Raw genomic sequence first — 22,257 nt, forward strand, 5'->3', positions numbered from 1 at the left:
GGAATTAGATGCAATATTACTTGATGTTTAGAATGCTTTCTGGACCAACATTGTCAATAACAGAATATAACATATATCTGCTGTAATAAGAGCAAAGAAGGATTTATCTGAGGGTTTGGCTTCATGCGTAATGCCAAATATCAAGCTTCTTTGAATTTCATACAGTTCTCACCTGCAGTATTTTGCATTATGCATGATATTATATTATTAACTATTACTTTCCCCCTCTACATTTCATTAAAGTGTCCTTTTTGAATAAATACTTTGGAAGTTCTTTGTAAGATGTAAATGAAGACGTCACTGCACACAATTCATTGATGCATGCAACAATTTATAGTGACAAATAAATAAGTTAAATTATCAAGATGTGACCATTTGTTTTAGCTAATCTGATTTTTAGACTCTTCAGTGCTGGTTTAACAATGTACACAATTCAAAACTTGAAAAAAAAATTATAGTACCTGATTAGTGGGAATTTCCATGGATTTCTTAAAATATAATTAAAACACATGTCAAATAATAAATAAATAAAAAAGACAATCCAAACTGGGTTTTAAAAAATCTTTATGTGGCAACAAATAAATCCACATATATCATTTAGGTAACAGCTGTCACCGCAGAAGTTACTGAGTGCTTTTATTTACAAGAGAAAGTGACTAAAGATAATAAATGTTACATTTTCATATTCTTTCCTTTTTATTCCTACCCATAGGGTAATAGGTCCACAGTACCTTTGAGTGCATTCAAAAACACACAAACCTAGGTTAACACTTTTCGGTTCCTAAATCATACAAAACTGGATATACAGGTCAAACACAGATAAACAATGCAAAGGGACACATATGTTACAAAGCTACAGAAAAGATCTCTAATATTCTCCCAGGATCACACTGGGGTAATTCTGCATTTGTGTAAAATGAGAAATCTTACATTCACATTCGCATGCAACAAGTACTCATGTGAGTGGCCCTTATATGTTTAGACTCCTATGACGTTCGCATTCTGGCAGCAGGCCAATAGGGCGTTCTGAGATGAAATATTAAGGCATTTCTTCCTGGTGCTGAGAATGTGTTATGTTTATGCTAGGAAAGCAGCACACTTTGATGTTGACAGGGGCTGAGAAAAAATCCCAGTGTCGTATTGTTAACATCACTGTTTGACGTCAAACACCCAACCTGTGGTAGCAACACTGCGAGATGTGCGCATTTTTACACTGAAACAAGGTCAGCGATCAAAGTTTTTGCACAGTAAATGAGAGAATGGTCTATAAGTGTTTATAGAGAAAGAGATAGATGAGAAACAGACTAGGAAAGGCACAACTGGGACACTGCCTTTTTGCACTCTCACAATGATTGCGATTCGAAAAGAGTTTCATTGGCAGCTTACACTGTAAACACTGACCACACCAATAAAAACATCTCTGGCACAATGTCATTTCCACTCAAGTACATTCTCTGTAATTATGTTAAATATGGGCAGCTGCTGTTTTATCTGTTCCGCTTTCCACGCGCAGACATCTGTTGTCTTGGACGAAGACTCTCGGAAAGGGTGCAATCATTTTGCCCAACCAGTCGTGGCCTCCCCATTAATATAGGCAAATCCTGGAAAATGTTGCGCATGCTCATATTCAGAGTTCCTGCGTGGGGCCAGAGGGGAGTACATTTCTCCGGTGGAGTAGCGTGACGTGTGGACAGTGGGGCTGGAGTAACAGCTGTTGGCTGAGGGCACATCTGGCCAACGGGGAGTTACAGGGCTCGAGTGTAGAAGAGGAGACCCACTCATCAAACAGGACTCCATTCTGGACATCTGGCTGTTGAGTGGATACTACAAATGAGAGAGAGAGAGAGAGAGAGAGAGAGAGAGAGAGAGAGAGAGAGAGAGAGAGAGAGAGAGAGAGAGAGAGAGAGAGAGAGAGAGAGAGAGAGAGAGAGAGAGAGAGAGAGAGAGAGAGAGAGAGAGACATGCATGAGGACCATTGCAAGAAAACACAAGTGACTTATGATGTGCATTTTGTAAACAAATCATCTCATCTTCCTTCTTTATGTTATTAAAGCAAGAAGCCACACATTGAGGCCATGCATAAGGGGTGTATTAGTTTGAGTTTCTTTATTATTAAATGTTTTAACTTATAATAATAATAACAGCAAACATTAATAAACAACAAAAGCAATAAAATTAATACTAGTAGTATGCCATTTCTTTATTTTTAGTTACAAAATTATTTTATTATATTAGTATTAGTATGGCATTTCTTTATTTTTGAAGAAGTAGTAGTAATTGAATTATATTCTCATATCATATTTAATATATATATATATATATATATATATATATATATATATATATATATATATATATATATATATATATATATATATATATATATATATATATATACATATATACATATATATATATATATATATATATATATATATATATATATATATATATATATATACCGGTATATATATATATATATATATATATATATATATATATATATATATATATATATATATATATATATATATATATATATATATATATATATATATATATATATATATATATATATATATATATATATATATATATATATATATATATATATACATATACATATATATACCGGTATATATATATATATATATATATATATATATATATATATATATATATATATATATATATATATACACACACACACACATTATATATTAAATATGATATGAGACAATATAAATTAATAACTACCACTTCTTCAAAAATAAAGAAATGCCATAATATATATATAAAATATATAATATACCGTATATCATGTCATTATCATATCATATCATATATCATATCATATTATTCAGATGTAGAAAACATGGATGAACTGGCTAAACATGACATAAATTCTTCCCCTGTTATGCATTTAATCACATTTTTTTGGCTCTTTTTTGTTTGTTATTGTTAAAATTATGATGCAAGATTATCTAATAATCAGCTAAAAGTGCAACAGTTCAGCATCATTTGAATGTCTGCTCTGGAAGCATACAATAAAAAAGCTGTAAGTTTTAAGCACTTTGATAAAAGGTATTTTTGTTGCTGTGTGTAACAGACCAAAAACAAAACGGAGCATGTCAGCTCAAGATTTGTGTCTATATAAAACAATCTGTTCTCTCTGGGGAAGTCAACATAATCTTCATTTGTCTCCTCTCTGTTGCCTCCTTCAGAGTAGATCTCTTGAACAAAGCGTGGACATTGTATCCGTTTTAAGTTGACGGAAAACAAGTGGAAGTAAAAATCTATAAGTGCTCTCTAAATAGAAACCGTCCACAGTCAGAGCTTTTATGAACGGCTGTGGCACGGAAAAAGAAAGTCAGGCGGGGTCAGAGACCGAGATGTGTTGCTTGGTGACCTCTTGTTCATGCAGAGAAAAGAGACCATTGAATAATATTTTAATAAACACGCTTTTCCATCTGGATTTCCGGCCACTAGTTGTGCTGTCTGAGACGGTCATTGAGTGGGTGGTAGAGAGACATTGAGTGTGTGTCTGTGAGTGAGTGTGTGGCTCTCTTGGCTCTAGCTGGTCCACCTTTCAGAGGCTGCATCCGCTGTGTGGAGGAGAACTCTGAGGACCAGCTGATCCCCCATTACAAAGGCAGGCTGGACCAGAGAGCTCTTGACAGGAAATTACCATCACACCCGCTTTGACTCTCAATATATGTGACCAGACCCACTCCTCTCCATCCACAACCGAACAATTTAATTCAACTATTCACACTCTCTCTATCTCAAGCACAATAAAGACTACTTAACATTCAACTATTCCCTCAGTTTCTGAACTAGTAACATGCAGCATGTAAAGTTTGTATACACCTGCAAGCAACAATGCAATGCTTGTCCACAATTCAGTAAAACCTATACAAATACTTCACCTATAAAGTTTTCAGGCTACATCCACTCAACCTGGCACAGACCTGCAGCCTGTTCTTAGTGTGCTATATCTTTTTTTGAAAGTCTGTTAACTAGCCCCCAGAACAAACTACTCCATTATTCAAACTACTCATCCTTCAAACTTAAAATACACAGGCTAACACTCACTATACTATAAAACTCAAAAACATTCAAAGTATTCCAACTACATAAGGCCTAAATAAGCTTCAGCCATCAAGGGAATTTTAACTTTTAAACAAGGCTTTTCCAGGGCGGTATTCAACGTTTGTCTTGACCTTTTCTAAAAATCTGCATGTTGCTTTGGCTGATTCATGCTAAAGTAATGGCAGCATTTTGAGATTTTGCGAGTGCTGTTTTCATCAAACTTTAACCCAGGAGCTTTCTAGAGTTTTAACAAAGACAATTAACTGAGCTTTTCCACCTTTGTTCTCTTTCAGAAGTCAATACACTTTGAATACATATGCTAAATGACCAGTATTTCTGATCAGGAGGAGTTCAGCGTATTACCCCAGTGTGTGCTGAGTTAAGCAAGCATTCTCTATCCATAAAACTCTGTGGATAACAGTTACAAGAACATTTCAGATGCTAATGACTGTAATACATCAACCACCATTCACATTCACAGTATGTACATAGTATTCTTCTCTCGGTTACAAACCCAGTAAAAGAGACAAGGATAGAATACACTTCCACTCCAAGTAGTGCATGGGGAATACACAACCATTTGCATCTGTTATTAGGTTTGCTTTCTTAATGCTCATTCCTAGTCTTATTGTTCATGATTCATCTGCAAAATTTTTTTTTTGCTTTTGTAGTCTTTACTCAAAAGAGATTTTCCTCTGAAACTTTTCCTCTGTTTATAAAGTCAACTGATCAAATCAAGTCCCATCTAATAAAGTCAAACCAAAATGTATTCAGACACCTTCAACATTTTCTCACATTATCACAGTGTATTCACTATAGTTTAGAAAAACTGTGTCAGAACAAATTCATCTTGTTGATGTCAGATAACTTTGATAGAAAGGTATGTAATGGATTACAATCAACCAATCAGCTGTCAGCTATTAAATTTAAGTACATGATTAGATAATACCAATTTAGGTCAACCAATGACCAAGCAATGCTTCATTTTGTTCAGTCTGTCGTGTAAAATGTCACATTAGCAATCAAAGAAAAACACTTCAGCAAAACATGGTCAGTGTCTGAATAAATTTGCTCCCAAATTCTTTTAATCAATTTTACTGGTAGTCCACTGTATAAAGAAATGTTGGGTATAATATGTCACAGTTTACTTTATTTTGTTATCCTCACTTACATAAATGAACTGTAGTGTCCTGCACCCACTAGTAAAAAATTATATCTGGTGTCTGAATAATTTTTGGTTTGACTGTATGTTTTTTAATTGAAAATTGGTTGAAAATGCAATTAATGCACGTTTAAGCCCATTTCTGCCACATAGGGAAAAATAAGGCTTTGGTATATTATAATTATGACATAAAACAGTCAAAATTGAAATAAAAAGTTTTATACAGCATTAAGACATAACTATGAGATAAAAAGTAATAATTATGACATACTACTATACACTCAAAAAAATTATTTGTTGAATTTACTTAAAAAAGCTGCATCAAGTGGTTCCACACAACTATAATGAGTCATTTTTACAAGTAACAATTTAGTTATATGAACAAAAGAAAGTCAAGTAAAGCTGACAACATTTCTTTAAGTAAATACAAACCATTTGAATTTGTCACTGTTACATAATATTTATATGTGCAGTTTACTTAATAATGTTATGTTAAATTGATAAAAGTTTATTATGTTAGGTGAACACATTTATTGACTTAATTTACCTTCTAAGTTAACTACTTGCTCTACAAGTGTAAGTGGAAAACTATTAAATATAACAAAAACATATTTTTAGAAACAAAATTCAAAGAGAACAGGGAGTCCATCCAATAAATGAGAGTATGAGTGGCCACAGCCTAAACACAGGCAGCACTCTTCTGCATAATGGTAACCACAAAATTACAGAAACTCCTCTAAATGTCCAACATAACTGCACATAACACTAACATAAACTAACAACATCTTTCCCTTTACTGAAAAAGATAAAATAACACTTTAATCCATAAATGTACTCTCCTAATGCAGTCCCTTGCAAAGCATGCTGGGAACTACAGATCCACTGCCCAGTTTGTTCGTTTCACTCAGCAATGTTAAGTTGACCGAACAAACACTTATTAAGTAAAGCTGACAATACTCATTTTTAGTAGAAACAACTCAGTAAATCTAAGTAAATTTAGTTACATGAGTTTTTTAAGTGATGTGAACAAGGATGAGTTGACTGCAACTAACAGTGAAAGTTAATTTTTTTGAGTGTAGGTTATAATTATTATGAGATAAAAACTTTTTTGCCATAATTATAACTTAGTTTATCAAAATTTTGACATTTCATCTTCACATTATAGCTTAGTATGTTGACATAAGAATTAAATTTCGACTTTTATATCATAATTGTCTTTTTATGTCAAAAGTATGACTTTTTATGTCATAATTATGATCCATCATTTAATTGTATCATGTTTTTTTTCTTAGCATAGTGGAAACGGGTTTGAACTGACATAAAACATAAAATTTAACACACAGCCTGTGAAAATTGTGAATCTATATTCTGCAGTAATGTTTTATATTTCATAGATATTTCAGAAATTACCGTAAGCTTGAAAAAAATAGTATCATATTAAAATACAGTAGTAGTGTAAGATTTTAGGATTTTAGGTGGGAGGAGCCTGACCTGTGCGGAGGTCCGGTGGTATGTGGAATAGTGCAGAGGGGAGGGCAGTCCTGGTTCATGGGTTAAACTGGAGTACTGACTCTGGATGGCATGATGGTGCTGGTTTGCGTAGCTGCTGTAATTATAGCTGCCAGTATACCTGGAGAAAACAAGTACAAATCTCTAAAAACATTTCACAATTCACACTGTAATGTCGTTTTCAACACATCTTTTAATGTCTTCTCATTGATTAGGGGGCTCACCCGTGCTCATCCCGGTGTGGGTAAACTGGCATCCTGTGGGCGGAGGAGGAGCCGTGTACAGGGGGTCCGCCTCTCATGCAGGCTAGCTGGGATCCGGTCTCGGGTGGGCTGCCACCTGAGGTTGTCACTGTGTATGTAAGGGACCAGGTATATGACTGAACAGCTCCTGGCACATACAGACATACATATACAGAGAAACGTGTTTGCCGTGTTAATTAAATGATCTTACTGTGAGATACCGTTTTAATGAATGCATGGAATGGGCCTGTTGAATGTGATACTGTGATGTAAGATTTGAGTTTTATAATCAGTTCTCCACCATTTACCTGTGGTAGCTGATATGCTGGTGTACTCCGGAGACTGGGCTGAATTGGGGGAACCTACTGCTGGTACGCCCACTGAGTGAACAGACTTGGCAGGAGAGTAGGGTCCAGGTGACGTAGATGTGGGGGTGGAGCCCACTATCATCAGCTCTTCTCCAGTGTCTGCTGTAATAGCCCAAAACAAAAGCCTAAAATGTTCAGAAATCCTTGCGATTTAGATTGATTTATTTTAGATTTCCTCTGCTGCAATGACCACAATGTTTTGGATGCTGGTGTGCTGGAGTAAGATGCCCCAGCACACATCTTAACCAGATGTAATTTGGGACACTTTTTGCCATTGAGATCAATGGGAAAAAGTGTCCCAATCAACCTGACTTCACCTCTATTATGGTCAACCAGCTTAGCCAGAAAGATCACAACCAAACCAGCTCTCACTAGCATAAAACATGCTGGTCTAAGCTGATTTACAGTAAAATGGATTGTAAAGAGCTAACAAGTTTCTATCAGGGACTGCAACTAACACAAAGATGTGAGTTTGCATGTTTAATGAATTGGACAACCAAGTTGTCCATTGTAACACCTCAATGTTATTCAGAGGTCAAAACTAAGCAAAAATGTACAAAATTGGTGCCGTTGCTTGTTTATATGGCCAAGTGATATGAAGTTATAATGTAAATCAATATGATCTTTATCACAATATAGCAGACTACTTAGTGTACATAAAATGCTTATAAATATCAGCTGTTAATCTACTTGTCACGTCATTGTCTATATCTTAATAACATGTGTTAGTAAGATATTGAAATGCTTAGTTTTATGATCAAATCTCTGTAGTTTTTATTATGGGGGGATGAAAAGCCTGATGAATCATATTTGAACATGATTTTTCTAGAAAATTAGATATGAATAACGAAGTAAACCTAAGTTGGTACAGTCTAGCAAGTGATCATATTGAAATATTACTAGCAATATAAAAGTTATTCTTATATTTACTATATAAAAATCAGTAGAGAATTCACAGCAAAAAGAAACATGTTCCACGACCTGAGGGTGGACGTTTTTAGTATTATACAAAAAGGCTTTATACTTAATAAAAAATAAAAAAATTATAAACGATCAATCAGATGACAGAATATGTATTAGATTGTGTACAACAGCTTTTGCAGAAAAGTTTTGATCATGTTGATAATTGAGAGGCCTTAGAAATTTGTGTATCAAATTTGATACAGTAGGCAAATTCAAAATTGAGGTTTGACTGTGTCAATTAAGTTAGAACTAAATTTGAAACTCTCTTCAGGTAAAGTCAACTACAGAACTAATGAAAACGACTGTTTTAATGACAAATCAGCTTTTCTGTGTTGGTCTACAAACTGATGTCATGACCAATCAGCTCTATTGCTTGAATCAAACGGATCTTACCTGGTGAGCCCTCTCCTTTCATTGCCCTCATCAGCTCATTGGCTCTCTCTTGGCAGTGCAGAGACTCAAGCAGGTATAGTACGTAGTCATCAAACATGAGGTGGATCAGATGGAATGAGCCTAGAAATATAAAGAATCCCATTTACCATAAAAAGTTAATATATTCTACCAATTCAAGTCTCCAGTCTGAAACAAGTAATAAATTAAGGCTTTGTGGACTACTCCCATAAAGCATTTCGCATTTGAATCATTGAGAGCTTAGAGCGAACAAAATTATTTGATGTTAACTGGCGCAATACTAAAGCACATTTAAATGGTAAGCGCTCAAAACCAAGTCAGAACCAAGCTAGCGCTCCAGACATAAACTCTACAGAGTTACTGAAGCATATGATGCTTTGAGTCCATGTTCTGAATGAGATTGGGGAAAGAATTCATAAGGAGCATGGCACAATCCTCACATTGTGTTAGCAACTCCAGCCACTATGTGCATAATAAACATTGCGGCTATTCAGCGGACTGGGCGCAATACTGCCCGGTCATAAAATGGGAAGAAGGGGGAAAAAACTTGGTGGGGGTTAGCCTTTGTTAATTAGCTGTTTTGTACAGAGAGCTGCATTATCAAAACACTGCAACCAGCTGTGCCTTTGATATTCACAGACAGAGCTGACTGGGAGGGGGCCTTTACCTCTTTTATGGCCCTTCTTTCAGTAACTTTGCCATAGACAGCTAGATGGTGTAAGCCAAGAGTTAACAAAGCTGCCATCTTAGTTAAAAGTTGACACTTGGTGTTGTGGATCGGAAAACTTTTAGTTAACCTTACAAACTCAAGTTTCCTTGAGAATGTGAAGATTCTACTCTCTCTATTCAGGATGATTGTGACAAAACAGTGCAGCTTGACTCACCGAAGCTGGGTGCACTATGCAGCGTCATATCCCGGATAACTCTGGTCCCGAAACACGACCACATGAGCAGGAACTGCTGAGCTATCCTCTTCAGGCATCCGGGTCTCTTCCCCGCCACCTAAAGGGAGTATTACCATTAGAAAAGCCTGGGGGAAGGCACAGGGGCCTTAACCTTTGGGTCCATACTGGGGACTAACCCCCCCAAGTACGAAAAACATGTCAACAAGTCAACTATTTGATTTGCCCCAAAGGAAACACCCTCCCATTGAACTATTGTCTGGTAGGTAGTATAAGTTCCCATGGCGACCAGATTTACAAGCCCATATCTGGACTATAATTGAGGCCCCGCAAAAAGGGGCCATGAAGACATCATTAAGTTGGGGAATAGCATCATGATAGGTCTTAAGTATGTTGTGACTGCATTTAGAGTTGCATGGGTTGGACACCTGCAAACACAGTTTGGATTGGAAGAACATAAAAACAGTGCCATGACAATTCTTGATATTCCTGTTGAAATATCTCCATTATATCTCCATATAATATGTATGTGTATATATGCAGTTTACAACATTGATAATAATAACAAATTTGTCTTGAGCACCAAATCAGCATATTAGAATGATTTCTAAAGGATCATGTGACTGGAGTAATGGCTGCTGAAAATAAAAAGGAATAAATTACATTTTTAAAATATATTAAATAGAAAGAAATTATTTAAAATAGTAATAATGTTGTTAATAAAAACTGTCAAATGCAGCCTTGAGATGGACTTCTTTCCAAAATATAAAAACAATATTACCAACCCCAAACTTTTGAAAGATATAGATATGAAAGGTGTATTTTTTATTATTCACATTTAAATATTTGTATTTCTATATCTTATCTATACAATCAAGTATAAATCAAGCCTGATTTTGCAGGATTTGATGTGTTCCTGGGTCAACGTTTTGTTGATCCTGGAACAACATTCCTGTTGTTCAGGAAATGTTGTCCTAACCATATCCCTACCCTTAAACCTAACCCTACCCATAAGTTATCCCTAAAGTCAGATGGAAATGATGAAGAAGCACCTAACCCCAATTGTAAGCCTAAAGTTGAGATACACTTTAAACTTGTCCCTCAAATCTAATTGGATGATTAGAATGTTGTTCCAGGATCAACAAAGATACACTTGGTGAAACCTGTTTCTGCATATACGCACCCTCACGACACATCTCTCCACCATAGAGTCCAGCCACTCGATGTAGGCTTCAATGGGGGACTGGTCCTCCAGCAGTCTGTCAAATTCTTGATACACTTTGAAAAACAGCAGAAAACAGATAGAGAGAGAGAGATTTATATATCCAAAATCCATTTTTAATTGCTTGTAAAGTTTGCTAATCCATAATTACAAAAATTCTTGGCACAGACTTGAGATCTCTGTATGAAATTGCATAGAGAGGAGCTTAGAATCCTCTTTTGAGGATGACATGACAGAATCTTTGAACTTTGACCTGATCAGTCATGTGAGAGGTTGACGCTGAAATGAATTTGAAATGCTCCTCAGGGTGTCAAACTGTGAGGGTTAACCTCTCAGTGTCTGTGGTTAGAGCTCGCCACTCATGGTCGTGGGAATGATTCAGCGCTGGTTGACAGCTACTGTGTGAAATCCGAAACATAAACCAGTGGGGCTTTTAACACAGCGCTGCATGTGATTCTGCAGCAATAACACTGCATGTGGTGGACCAAACCAAACTAGTGTAGTGCAGAAACACTAATAAATGAATCCGAATCAGTCCGGCTAGGGCTTATCTGATACTTTTTCCATTTAATTCCGATTCTGAAATGCACAACTCCTCCTTACATTGGATGATAAGTCTCCTCTCGTCCTCTCTGGAATCTTCCATTGTATAAAGAGTCTGTTTAGTGATGCTGTTGAGGTCTACGTTCCTCCAGTCTTCAAGCATTTGAAAGGTGATGTCTGCACTGTGGATCACTGTTCGAGAGGCCTGCAAGAGCAAGATTTAATTCAAATTTCGGCCCCACTTTATATTAGGTGACCTTTACTACTATGTACTTACATCAAAACGTAAGTACAATGTACTTAATGTGATCATATTGTATTGAAAAACACTTTTTCTGATATTGAGGTGGGATGCAGGTAAAGTTAGGGACAGGTGTGGTGGTATGAGTAAGTTTAAGGGTAGGGTTAGGTGCAAGGGAAGGGTCAGCAGGCCAGCAATGTAATAATTACAGATGTAATTACATGCAGGTATTTTTAAAAATGTAAGTACAATGTGAAAACATGCATGTACACAATAAGTGCATTGTATCAAATTATTAATTAAAATCAAAACTTCTCCCTGCACTGATCATAGACATTTGTAAAATCATGATGCAAGCATGTTTCGACTGTACAGAATAGTCAGCTGTTTCGGCAAGAATAGGAGTTAGAGAGAAAAGTTAAATATTAAACACAAACTTCGCCGTTTACCTGACAGAGATGGTTTAATGATGTTTGTCGTTTAAGTATCTGGGAAAATCTTCTTGACACTGAGAATAAAAAATATATGTTTGTTCAAAAATAGACTTGGAATACTAACATTTTGATGGGGTTTTTTGAGGGTATCGAATATATTGGCACCTACATTCAAACTTTATGTTGCGCAAGTTCTCAGGCAGGTCATGTAATGCCACCTTCAGCCACTCATCCAGCTGCTTGGCAAACTTCCTGATCACCTGAGTGAGGCTACATTATCAAAACACATAAACAAGGACATACTGTAGTGTATAAAAACATTCAAATGTACATTACACAGTACAAAGGATGCTCTGACGCAATGACCTCTTGTCGGGTCGAATTAAAATCGGAGTCATGCGTCATTGACAGGAAATCTTCTGGTAAGTTAATGACCCTGACGTAAATGTTTGATTGGCAGATAATGCCAGCAATGATCTCTGTGGCAGTACGGTTTAAGTTATTTATTTAGCTTGAACACAAAGGTCCATTTGACTAAAGAAAAAGCCTCAAGGCTTGGAGTTCAATCAGCACTGAGGCAATTCTGATCATGTTGAATGTGAAATATAACACAATATATAATATGCATGTAAAAATCTTCATAATCTTAACAAATCTTCATTATCCTATTAAAACGTGATTTTACTTGACTTTAACTTTTGACTGATGTCACTGAACCCTTTTATCTAGCCAGATTTTCCTTCATATAGGTACAACTTTTCTTAATCCATCCAGTCCCAAAGAATATGTACTCTTTGGCTGAATCCAAAATCGTCCCGTATACACTAAAATAGGGGATTATTTGAAGGGAAAGCCATTTGTAGTGGTGTCCGAAACCATAGTGGACGTTATAGAGTGCACTCATTCTATCCCACATTGCACCGGGTGTACAGCCGATATACACTTAGCGGAATTCGCTCACTTGTTTTCATTCACTCCTTCAAGTGAACTGTATTAGTGGACTAACGCAGGGAATAGTGATTTCGGCTTCAGCCTTTGAGTAATGCAATTACTCCTTACAATTTGAATGGCACCAAACTTTTTCTGCAGCAGTTTATTTCTGCTACAAAAGAAGTGATATCACTATCTACCGGGCATTGAATGTACTACATCTTGTGAGTTTTGCCCTTACTCAACCTAACTTGTCAACAAGTATATTTTACATGAATGTGAGTGCATTAGCGGGTAGTTGTGAATCGCAGGCGTTTCATATATAAGATGAGGACAAGACTGCAGCCAGTGATGAGGCCAAAACCAGTGTCCAGTGCAAGCAGGCTTTGGCTATTTCTTATTTATCCTTTATATTGATGAGACCTTTTTGAAGGATATTGGTTTACTTATACCCTTTTTGAGCACTCGAGCTTAACTGAGACTTAAATGTTTGCAGACGTTTAAGAGGCTGTTCTGTCGACCTTGATTTATTGCAATTTTGAGGTGGTCAGTTTTATTTTGATCTTAGAAAATAAAAAATGTGATTGCTCTCCTCACAAATCAACTGTTTCTTGTTTTTCACTGGCATGTCTCTTAGGTGTCGAGGTCTAGTGCATCTTTGAGTTTACAGTCAGTAAAAGTAAAATAGGGCCTACGTAAGTACTGTTAAAATCAGATCCTCTAAGACTTTTACTCAGGTGGAATTGGTGACTTGTAACTTGTAATGGGGTCATTTTCGCTGTAAGGTATCTGTACTTTTACTCAAGTATGGTTTTCAGGTATACTTTACATCCTGCCCCTTTCACCCAGAATTATGCCGGGAAAAAAAACCTGTAAGTGTATAAATTCTGAAACACACTTTTTAACAAAATCAAATTAGGCAGGGATGGGACTCACCTGTCAGGCAGAGCCTGTAGGACAGTAGGCATGAGGACTCCTGAGATGGCCTTGTACAATATAGAGTCACAAACACCCACTATATTCACCACTGTAGAAGAGCCCAGGACAGGGAGCATGTGGGGCGGCATGCCCTGCCAAAAGTGCAACAGGAAGCTCTGGACCTACGCATAATATACACATTGCGATAAAACATGAAGGAAGCCTTTTCTTGTGAGATCCATCACAATTAATACCACTGGATGAAAAAGCTTAAAGAAAACAACATTTAAAGCAACTTAATGCATGCAAAAAGAAGAAGAAAACAGTCAAACCTCATCGAAGTTGGCTCGTATGACTGTATCCAATATCCTCTGGCAGTGAGTTCTGTACATCATGATAAAGGTTGAGACCTTGTAGAGAGAAAAAAGCCAATTTAAACCACTTTTTATAATACTTTCCCACAGAGACTTATTCACAGATTCTTGGTGTTACTGATGTCATACCATATTCATTCCTGACTCATGGTCATGCATTAATAAGACACTAAAAGACTCTAACACTAAAGAAAGAGGATACAAATACCAAACAACAAAAAAAGCTGCTTTCACGAACAATGCCTATTTACAAGATCTTGCCAAACCAGTGTATAAAAAGAGGCTTTAAAGATCAGAAACTCACAAACCATTTAAAATTACAGGCACCTTTTTAAAGCGAGACAGCTAGTGCCCATCCTTTGTCCAATGCGAGATCTTATTATCTACTTGAAAGATTAAGAGTTCGCTAGGAACCAACACATAAATCCTCCAGGTCCTCATCTAAATCCAGGCCCAGGGAAGGTCCGCCTGACACATGAAAGCAGGATCTACAGGGGTGGGTAGCCGGCAGGAGGAGGGAGAGGGGGGTTGGAGTTGGAGGTTAGCAGTTAGAGGTTTTAGTGATGTGTTTACCTTCTCTTCTGGCAGACTGGCGGGCAGATTTAGGTCTTTGACATTTGGAAAGTCTGGCAGGAGAGTGCCCAGCTTGGAGCGCGGTGAATACGCCACTGTCTGTTTGGTGACCTCTTTCTTGCCCGTCTCGTTCACCCACGCAGCGCCCTTTTTAGAGTACATCACATCGTAGTACTGGGAGCTCTCCTTCACAGCGATTCCATAGTAGTGATACCTAAGAGGGATAAGTGAGTGGCAGGATGAAGATTATATAAGACTTTTAATGTGTTAATGCTTTATTTTTAAAGGAGTCATGATTAAAAAGTGTTCATAATCTAAAGTAGATTTGCAGTGGTCTGTGGTGAATAACTTTTTTTGTGGGGTGTAAATGGTAATATGTTTCACTGTCTCAATGTTTTTTTAACAGGCCTATATACGCATGTATGTGCTATAGATATATGTGAGTGTGTGTGTGTTTGAAAGAATGCTCACCAAGGCTACATATACATTTATTTGAATAAAAATACAGTAAAAACAGTAATAGTGTGAAATATGACAATTTAAAATAATTGATTTCTATTGTAATGTTTTAAAATGTAATCTATATATAATATATTTAGATAAAAATGATTTCTGAAGGATCATGTGACACTGAAGACTGGAATAACAGCTGCTGCCATCCCAGGAATAAAGTACAACTTAAAATAGAAAACATACATAAATAGTAAAATTATTTCACAATGTTACTGTTTTTAATAAAATAATTGCAGCCTTTGTGAGCATAAGAGACTTCTTTCAAAAACAAAAAAATCTCAATAATTCCAAACTTTTGACTAGTGAGTAATATATACATAAATACATTTTAAATACACTTTTTAAATAACTCCTCCTACTTCACAGGACAAAAAATATTTCAGAGTTTGGTAAAATGAGGGTGGATAGGTAAATGGAAAAATTAATAATTGTACAAATGAATTATCATTAATTATTATTTTTTGGAAGTAATATTGACTCCACTAGGCTCAGTTTCAGATTGTCACCAACTTGACAAAGCATATTTAAAGTGATATGATAAACTGGAAAAGATACAAAAGTACTTTAATATTGGAGAAGGAACTTACTTTGACTGGCCTCTGGTTCCTAGTCTCCGTGTGGTTAACTGAGGAAACTGTTGTCTTATTATCTGTTAAGATCAGGTAAAAAACAAACAAAAAAACATACATATTTATTAAACTTCTCCGGCCAGATCTTTTGTGACATCAGTGTTATCTATTACAACAACGACAAAAATATCTTCTCAATCATCTTGTTCGATTCATAAATGTCCAGTGACATTTCTTTTCTGGCCAATCTCTCTTTTTCTCTCTGCTTTTTGTCCATGAGCTCCTTGGTCCAGCTCCTGGTGCAGAAAACTTTGCAAACAGTGAAGCTCTCTATTGTGCAGGATGAAAAAAGAGGCCAAGCTGTGAAGTTTCTGTCAGGCTTGGCTTGATAAATGAGCAGACAGGGAGGCAGGTCCAGCTCTCTCTCTCTTTTTTGTCCTGAATCAATGAAGCCTTCCTAAAGGACACCCCACGCTGCTCCAGCCACTGATCTAACATTCCGCAACATCTCACCCTTCCAAATTTCCTTTAATTACACATTAATCCAGGCCCCCTCTCTTTTTCAATATCCTCCGACAGGACCCGGGGGAGCGGGACAAGGGTGTCGGGGGGTGGCTATATGAGTAGGTGGGTTGAGGGGTTGTGGGAACAAGGGTGAACATGTTCATTGTTTATATTGTCCAGCTATGAGTTTGCAGAAGAGGTGTAAGAAAAGACCACTGGCTGTGGCTCTTCATAATACCCAGTATTATGTCATGCTTTTCTTTTTCTTTCTTTTTTTGTAACAGATGTTTTCCTTCCTCTTTCACGTGAACATGCATTTTATAGGCCCTTTGATAACCTCATCAAACCATGATTATCCCGAAAGACAGAATATTTGATTTTATCACTGAAGTGTTAAATACAGGCTTTTACCTTCCCGAAGCTTGCAGCGTTGACCGGCTGAGAATCAAGTTTCTCGCAGAAGTCCAAGTAATGCATGTACAGTGCACTGCGAGGAATACAAACACCCTCTGCAATCTCATAGTTCTCCTCCAACCTAATGAAAATACAGTTAGGTCAGTGTGCATAGAAAACTCTGGTCTATAGACAGGCATCATAAGTCAATATTAAATAACTCTGCATGAAACATGGGGAGAGGCTGGAGTTCTAAAACAAATATTAGTGCATGCAGTTATTCTGTATTTACTTGAGTGATCTTCAAGCAATGGTCAACATGAAATTTTCGCAATATTTTCTTGCACTATTAATGGCGTGGCATATATATATGATTTTAGTTTTGTTTGCCAGTATACAATATGGACGAGCAAGTTTTTTCGTATTATTGACTGATCCTTTAACTCTTTCCATACCAGCGTAAAAAAAAACAAAAAACAAAATGGCCCTCAGAATATTTTGTTGCATGAATATCTGAACATGCAATATGTCAAAAGAAAGATCAGAGCCTCCGTTTTATATTAAAAAAAATCATTTTACTCCAGCTTAATGCATTTTATTTTATGTGGGTAAGTTAAAAAAAACAACAAAACATTTTGAGCATAAAATCTGAGAAAAACACGTTTTTGCCAAAGACTACCTCCAGATCGGATTCAGAACAATTATCAAAACATAGATGGTGTAGATCGAGTCAATCAACACCCCTAAAGCTTCACAGTCCTATAGCTCGTCCTGGGTCGACATTTCATTCAGTAACATTAGACAGTTTGCTGTTTAATGTTATTTTTAAATATGCTTACATATGCGATTGCTTGTTTCTGCTTCTTCTTCGACTGTTTTGATCAGGAGATTCATAACTCTTTCAGAAGATGTGTAATAGCGCCCTCTACCATTTAACAGTGAAATCATGGGAATCCGGAACTTTCCGTCCATGGCGGGGAAAGAGTTAATAAGGAATTTGAAATTTAAACTCTTTCTCTGAGAGGTTGTAAGTATGTTGCCTTTCTGATACTTGAAACTGACAACTTACAAACAACAGGACTGTGAAAACTAGAATGCCTTGAAAAGTGAACGATTTGTTTGAAAATTATGAAGCAAGTAGCCTAAATGTATGTCACATTTTACAAAATGGAGCCCAATACAAAAGGATAGCCTGCATTTCTCAAACCCAAGGAGGAGTTTTCCCAGACAGATTTGCTCCTGTTTGATGTCATTAAAAATGTCAAAGTTAATTAGGCTAGCCTACTATCGTTTTACTATGGTTTAAAAACCTTTCAAGAGTTCAAATTTGTGTCAGGTGGTGGTAAAGATGAAAATAAGTGATGTCCATTTCTGGTGTAAATTAGACTCACCATTGTAATGTGGCAGGTGTTGAATGTGGCTTAGATGCTCGGTTATTTTCCTTCTCTTCATCTTTTACAAAAATAAAAACAACAATCAGAATCAGTAATAAAATAAATAAATTATACATAATGCATAGCCTATATTCTCTTTCATTTTCAATTTTATATACAGTAGCCAATACATTAAAGTTTTAATATAAAAAAAACTTTTTTTTTCTTCCTAATAACATTCACATTATGTTCTCTTTGAGCAGAATTATTCATGTTTCATGCAGTCTATTTTCATTTAATTTATTCATAACGATAAATGACTTACTTTCGTCGTTGGACATATTTCCAATAGAAGAGTGGCTGGAGAAGCGCTTGCTCTCGCTTTCGTTCAGACATCTTTCAATCCAGCTCTCTGCAAAAGGGAGGAAAATAAATAAATCATATTTTTTACATTATTCCCTTTTTTTTATCGTAGGCATATGGCCGTCTTCTCGTAGGCCCCCTTTTTAGATTAAACAACATAGGCCTAAATGTGTTTCAAACAGTAGTTTACAAAACAAACGAAACTAAAAACGTTTTGTGTAGCTATTAATTTAGACCCTTTCTATTCAATTATATTTGTATTTAAACGTATACCTTATATTTCAAGAGTTTATCCTATTCCCATCAGCAAAAGCAACAGGTGCATAAACGCGATGTGAATTCTAATGGGTAACTAGCTATTCGTCTTTTTTCGTTTTCCCTCAGAGATTGAAATATTTTGCAAATGTGTTGAATTGTAATTGTTGATTTATTATCATTTTAAATTCCATATAGGCTATTCTTGTTCACATTAACTGTCAGTGGACGAGTGCAATAAACATTAGAAAACGTGGCTGTGTCGCAGCCTCCGCCTAAAGAGTTAAGGGGAATAATAACGACGGGGCAATTCAATTACAATCGATTGTGCGGATCTTTGGGCAGCTGGGATTCTATTTGAAATGTTTTCAGCAGAACTGCAGGAATCCCTCATTGTTCCCGAGGCGAATTACAGGCGCGCGCACGCTCAATTGATTCCGCGCGCTCCTCCATAGCGGTGTCGTCATAACAGAACCCTTTTAGCGCCATTCTCATTTCTGCTATGTAGGCTAAGTAATCCGACTGGTGTCTTTACATCACAAGACAGAAACGCTTATAATTCGATTCGAACTTCGGTCAATCATGTCTTTCCGCTCGGGCCATGACAACGGTCACTAGCATCGGATGCCAAGGCTGAGTCACTGAGCAACCAATAGCGTACTGGCTCATCAGATGGCGGCTGAAGTTATGGAGAAAGTTATGTTGTTTGGATAAGTTATTTGATAGCCATTATACATGCTCAAACTACTAATACGGCAGGTCTAAAGTGAGAAGTAGGTTCGTTTTGACTTAATTAAAATATACAATGGAGGCAAATTTGCATTTGATGAAATGACCAATAAGCTAAAATCTACATTCTCAACTGAATGGAGCTCATAGTTTGGTAGCAAATTAAAAGATGAAAATACTGTGAATCAGGCCCAACTTTGATATGCTCATTTTCTGCATAATAATCAAATCCTCTTCATTTCAAAAAGCAAGAAACATGCAGAAGTTTCAAAATGGATCATTGCGCATTACACAATGCATCCCGATAAAGGGGTAGCCTATATATATTAATATAGTAATTTATTAAAGTTCAGAACAACGTTTGTTTCTTTTACTAACTAGAAAACTAAATTTCCCTTTTTTGTGACAGTTATTGAGAGGCTTTGGATTTTATGAAAACACACAATTTAGGCAAAATAAATCTGCAATGAGATGGAGAAAAATATAAACAAGTTCAATTTACTTCAAATGTGAAATATTCCTTGAATTACAGCATATTTTATAAGGCCATTTTTAAAAGGCAACCATCAATGATAACAGGCTGTCTAAACTATTTCAAATATTAACATGCTTTGAAACGCCAACTTTTGCTGACATTTTATTTCATTTAAATGAAAAAGTAGCCTATTGTTTTTATTCTGCAGCTGTTATTTTGAAGCTCAAGAAATCTCTTTTTTTCTCCTCACAATCGAATTAATCTCCACCAGTGTTGGCTGGAAGTCAGTTGAGATCAGATTTTCAGTCTGTAATTGAATCATTTGCTCTGTGAACGGTTTAAGTAGTTCTCTAAATAATTGGATTAAATCCAATCTAAAAGGCGAGACTGATCCGTGATCATTAATAATCATGCGCTGAATATCAGCGTGGAAAAGTGTCACCCAAATATCTAATAATTAACTTTTTTACCCACAAAACAACAGGATTGAACGATGGGTAACACTGCTTTTTGAAGCCACGTGGAATGTTACATTTTAGACACGTTTTGTGGTTAAAAAACTACGGCTAGGCATATTCTGTACGAAATAATGTTGTCTTTACGAATTTATACCTCCAGGAGAAGCAATTATATATTTACCAATAGTACCGAGTGCAGTTATGACTCAAGTCAAAACTTGGCTTGAGCAGGTGCATCATTAAAAAAAAAAAAAAAAACTATTAAACTGGACAACAAACTCAGAACTGTGACCTTGCGTGAGTTTAGTCTCAATTTAGGGTCATATTGCTACTCCGTAAAGACGCCGTCCACTTTACATAGTCCCAAAACCGTGTAAAACAATACTCTCAGCAGAAGCACACCCATCCGGAGCGATTCAAAACGTGGCCAAAAAACATGCCAACTTATCTCTCGGTGAACTAGATTCAAGAGCTTCCCTGACGTTAGAATAAATAACTTTTTCTGATGCCAATCTCAGGTCAGAAAATCCCAAGGCCCGTTTCGCGTTCCAAAAGTGCCCAGATCCCAGACGTCCCAGTGTCACAGCGGTGCAGCAGGAACCAACCTGTGGAATCCATGTCAGGCTCTTCCAGCAGCCCACAATGCATCCTCTTCCCATGCACGTTCCAGGGGCTCCTCTGAGAAAATGGCTCCGTGCTGGACTCCCCCTCCTCAGCTCCCTCCGTCTCTCCGAGAGAACTGCCCGTCGAAGAGATGCATAAGATGTGAGGTCCGTGGAGAGGGTGGCGGTGGTGATGGAGGTGGGGGTGTGGGTTGTAGGAGCGGGTGGGGTGGGGTGGGGGGGTCACAGACTCCAGAGATCCAGCGGGGGAAAAGCCAGAGCCGTCAAAATGTTTGCTGATGTTTCATGGGAAAGGGGCTGATTTTATAGGAGCCCTGATGGGGGACATGTCATTGATAGGCTCGGCAGGCTGATGAATGGCTTCGAGTCAGATGGGGATGTGGCAAGGCTCACTGGAAGTCTTTTGTGGGGCTGTTTTGAATAAGAAAAGCTCCCTTCCCAGAAAAAAAAGAGGCTTAGATCTACGCAATCCCAGCACTGTGGCCTCCCCGTCTCCCATTATAGCCTTTAATACGTTTTCGTACCCTCTCCTCACACGCACATACACACTCTGCCCCTGCTGCTTTAGTTTTAAAGTTCTCCATCCAAGGGCCACTTTTTTGGCCCATCGCAGAACTTTTTTGATGTCTGCGACGCCGCTAACAGGTCTGGAAACAGGCGCGTGAAAGTGGAGTTCATTTAAATCAGCGATTAGAACGTAAAAAAACAACGTCAGAGTCTCACGCAAACATGTTCATCGTCATCTTTTGAAAGCAAACGTCCAGAAACTTCACAGGCCATTGGCAAAACTGGATAGAGAAAGTTTGGTGGACCCCCCTCCCCTTCTCTCTCTCTCCTTGAAGCAACCTTATTTTAGTGTGCCGGGAGGAGAGCACAGCCACAAAAGGGGGAAGTAAAAGTGTAGAGCCTGAGGCAGGGAGGGCTCTGATGGAGTGCCTACAAACTGCAGAAGGGAAAGCTGTGATTAGAATATGAATGGAACCACGGGGGAAAGAGAGAGTGAGTAGGAGAAAGGGGGATTATGGTGGAACTGCTCCCCACTTGCTGGATGGCAGAGGAACGCTCGCTCCTACACCTATAGACTGCGCAGGCGACGGCCTCCTCGCTGCATGGAGGTC

The 22,257-nt window shown here is 37.2% G+C and overlaps 1 protein-coding gene across 2 annotated transcripts; it reads right to left on the reverse strand.

The window, feature by feature from the left end:
- Nucleotides 1-548: 548 nt before the first annotated feature.
- rfx4 (regulatory factor X, 4) lies at nt 549-21,277 on the reverse strand. Of its 2 annotated transcripts, none has more exons than XM_079825546.1 (18): nt 21,122-21,277; nt 18,562-18,648; nt 18,255-18,315; nt 16,882-17,005; nt 15,985-16,046; nt 14,885-15,098; nt 14,270-14,347; nt 13,956-14,119; nt 12,259-12,359; nt 12,105-12,163; nt 11,475-11,619; nt 10,833-10,927; nt 9,632-9,749; nt 8,730-8,849; nt 7,314-7,475; nt 6,988-7,153; nt 6,746-6,884; nt 549-1,824 (listed from the first exon to the last, which is right to left on the reverse strand). In XM_079825546.1, exons 1-18 carry the CDS (start codon nt 21,162-21,164, stop codon nt 1,555-1,557), a joined length of 2,208 nt encoding a protein of 735 aa, XP_079681672.1. In that variant the 5' UTR covers nt 21,165-21,277; the 3' UTR covers nt 549-1,554. The 2 variants fall into 2 exon arrangements, with proteins under 2 accessions (XP_079681672.1, XP_079681673.1); XM_079825547.1 differs by having other exon boundaries at nt 6,988-7,114; nt 21,122-21,239.
- Nucleotides 21,278-22,257: the final 980 nt, after the last annotated feature.

This window comes from Gobio gobio, assembly GCF_949357685.1.
Source record: "Gobio gobio genome assembly, chromosome: 9".
Taxonomy (NCBI): domain Eukaryota; kingdom Metazoa; phylum Chordata; class Actinopteri; order Cypriniformes; family Gobionidae; genus Gobio; species Gobio gobio.

Excerpts from the sequence above, each read along its gene's own strand:
- rfx4 (XM_079825546.1), bottom strand. The coding sequence starts at position 21,164 with ATGCATTGTGGGCTGCTGGAAGAGCCTGACATGGATTCCACAG. Across the intron at positions 18,649-21,121 it reads GCCTGACATGGATTCCACAG|AGAGCTGGATTGAAAGATGT; the intron begins GTTGGTTCCTGC and ends TCCCTTTTGCAG. Across the intron at positions 9,750-10,832 it reads TGGAGAGATGTGTCGTGAGG|GTGGCGGGGAAGAGACCCGG; the intron begins GTGCGTATATGC and ends TACTCCCTTTAG.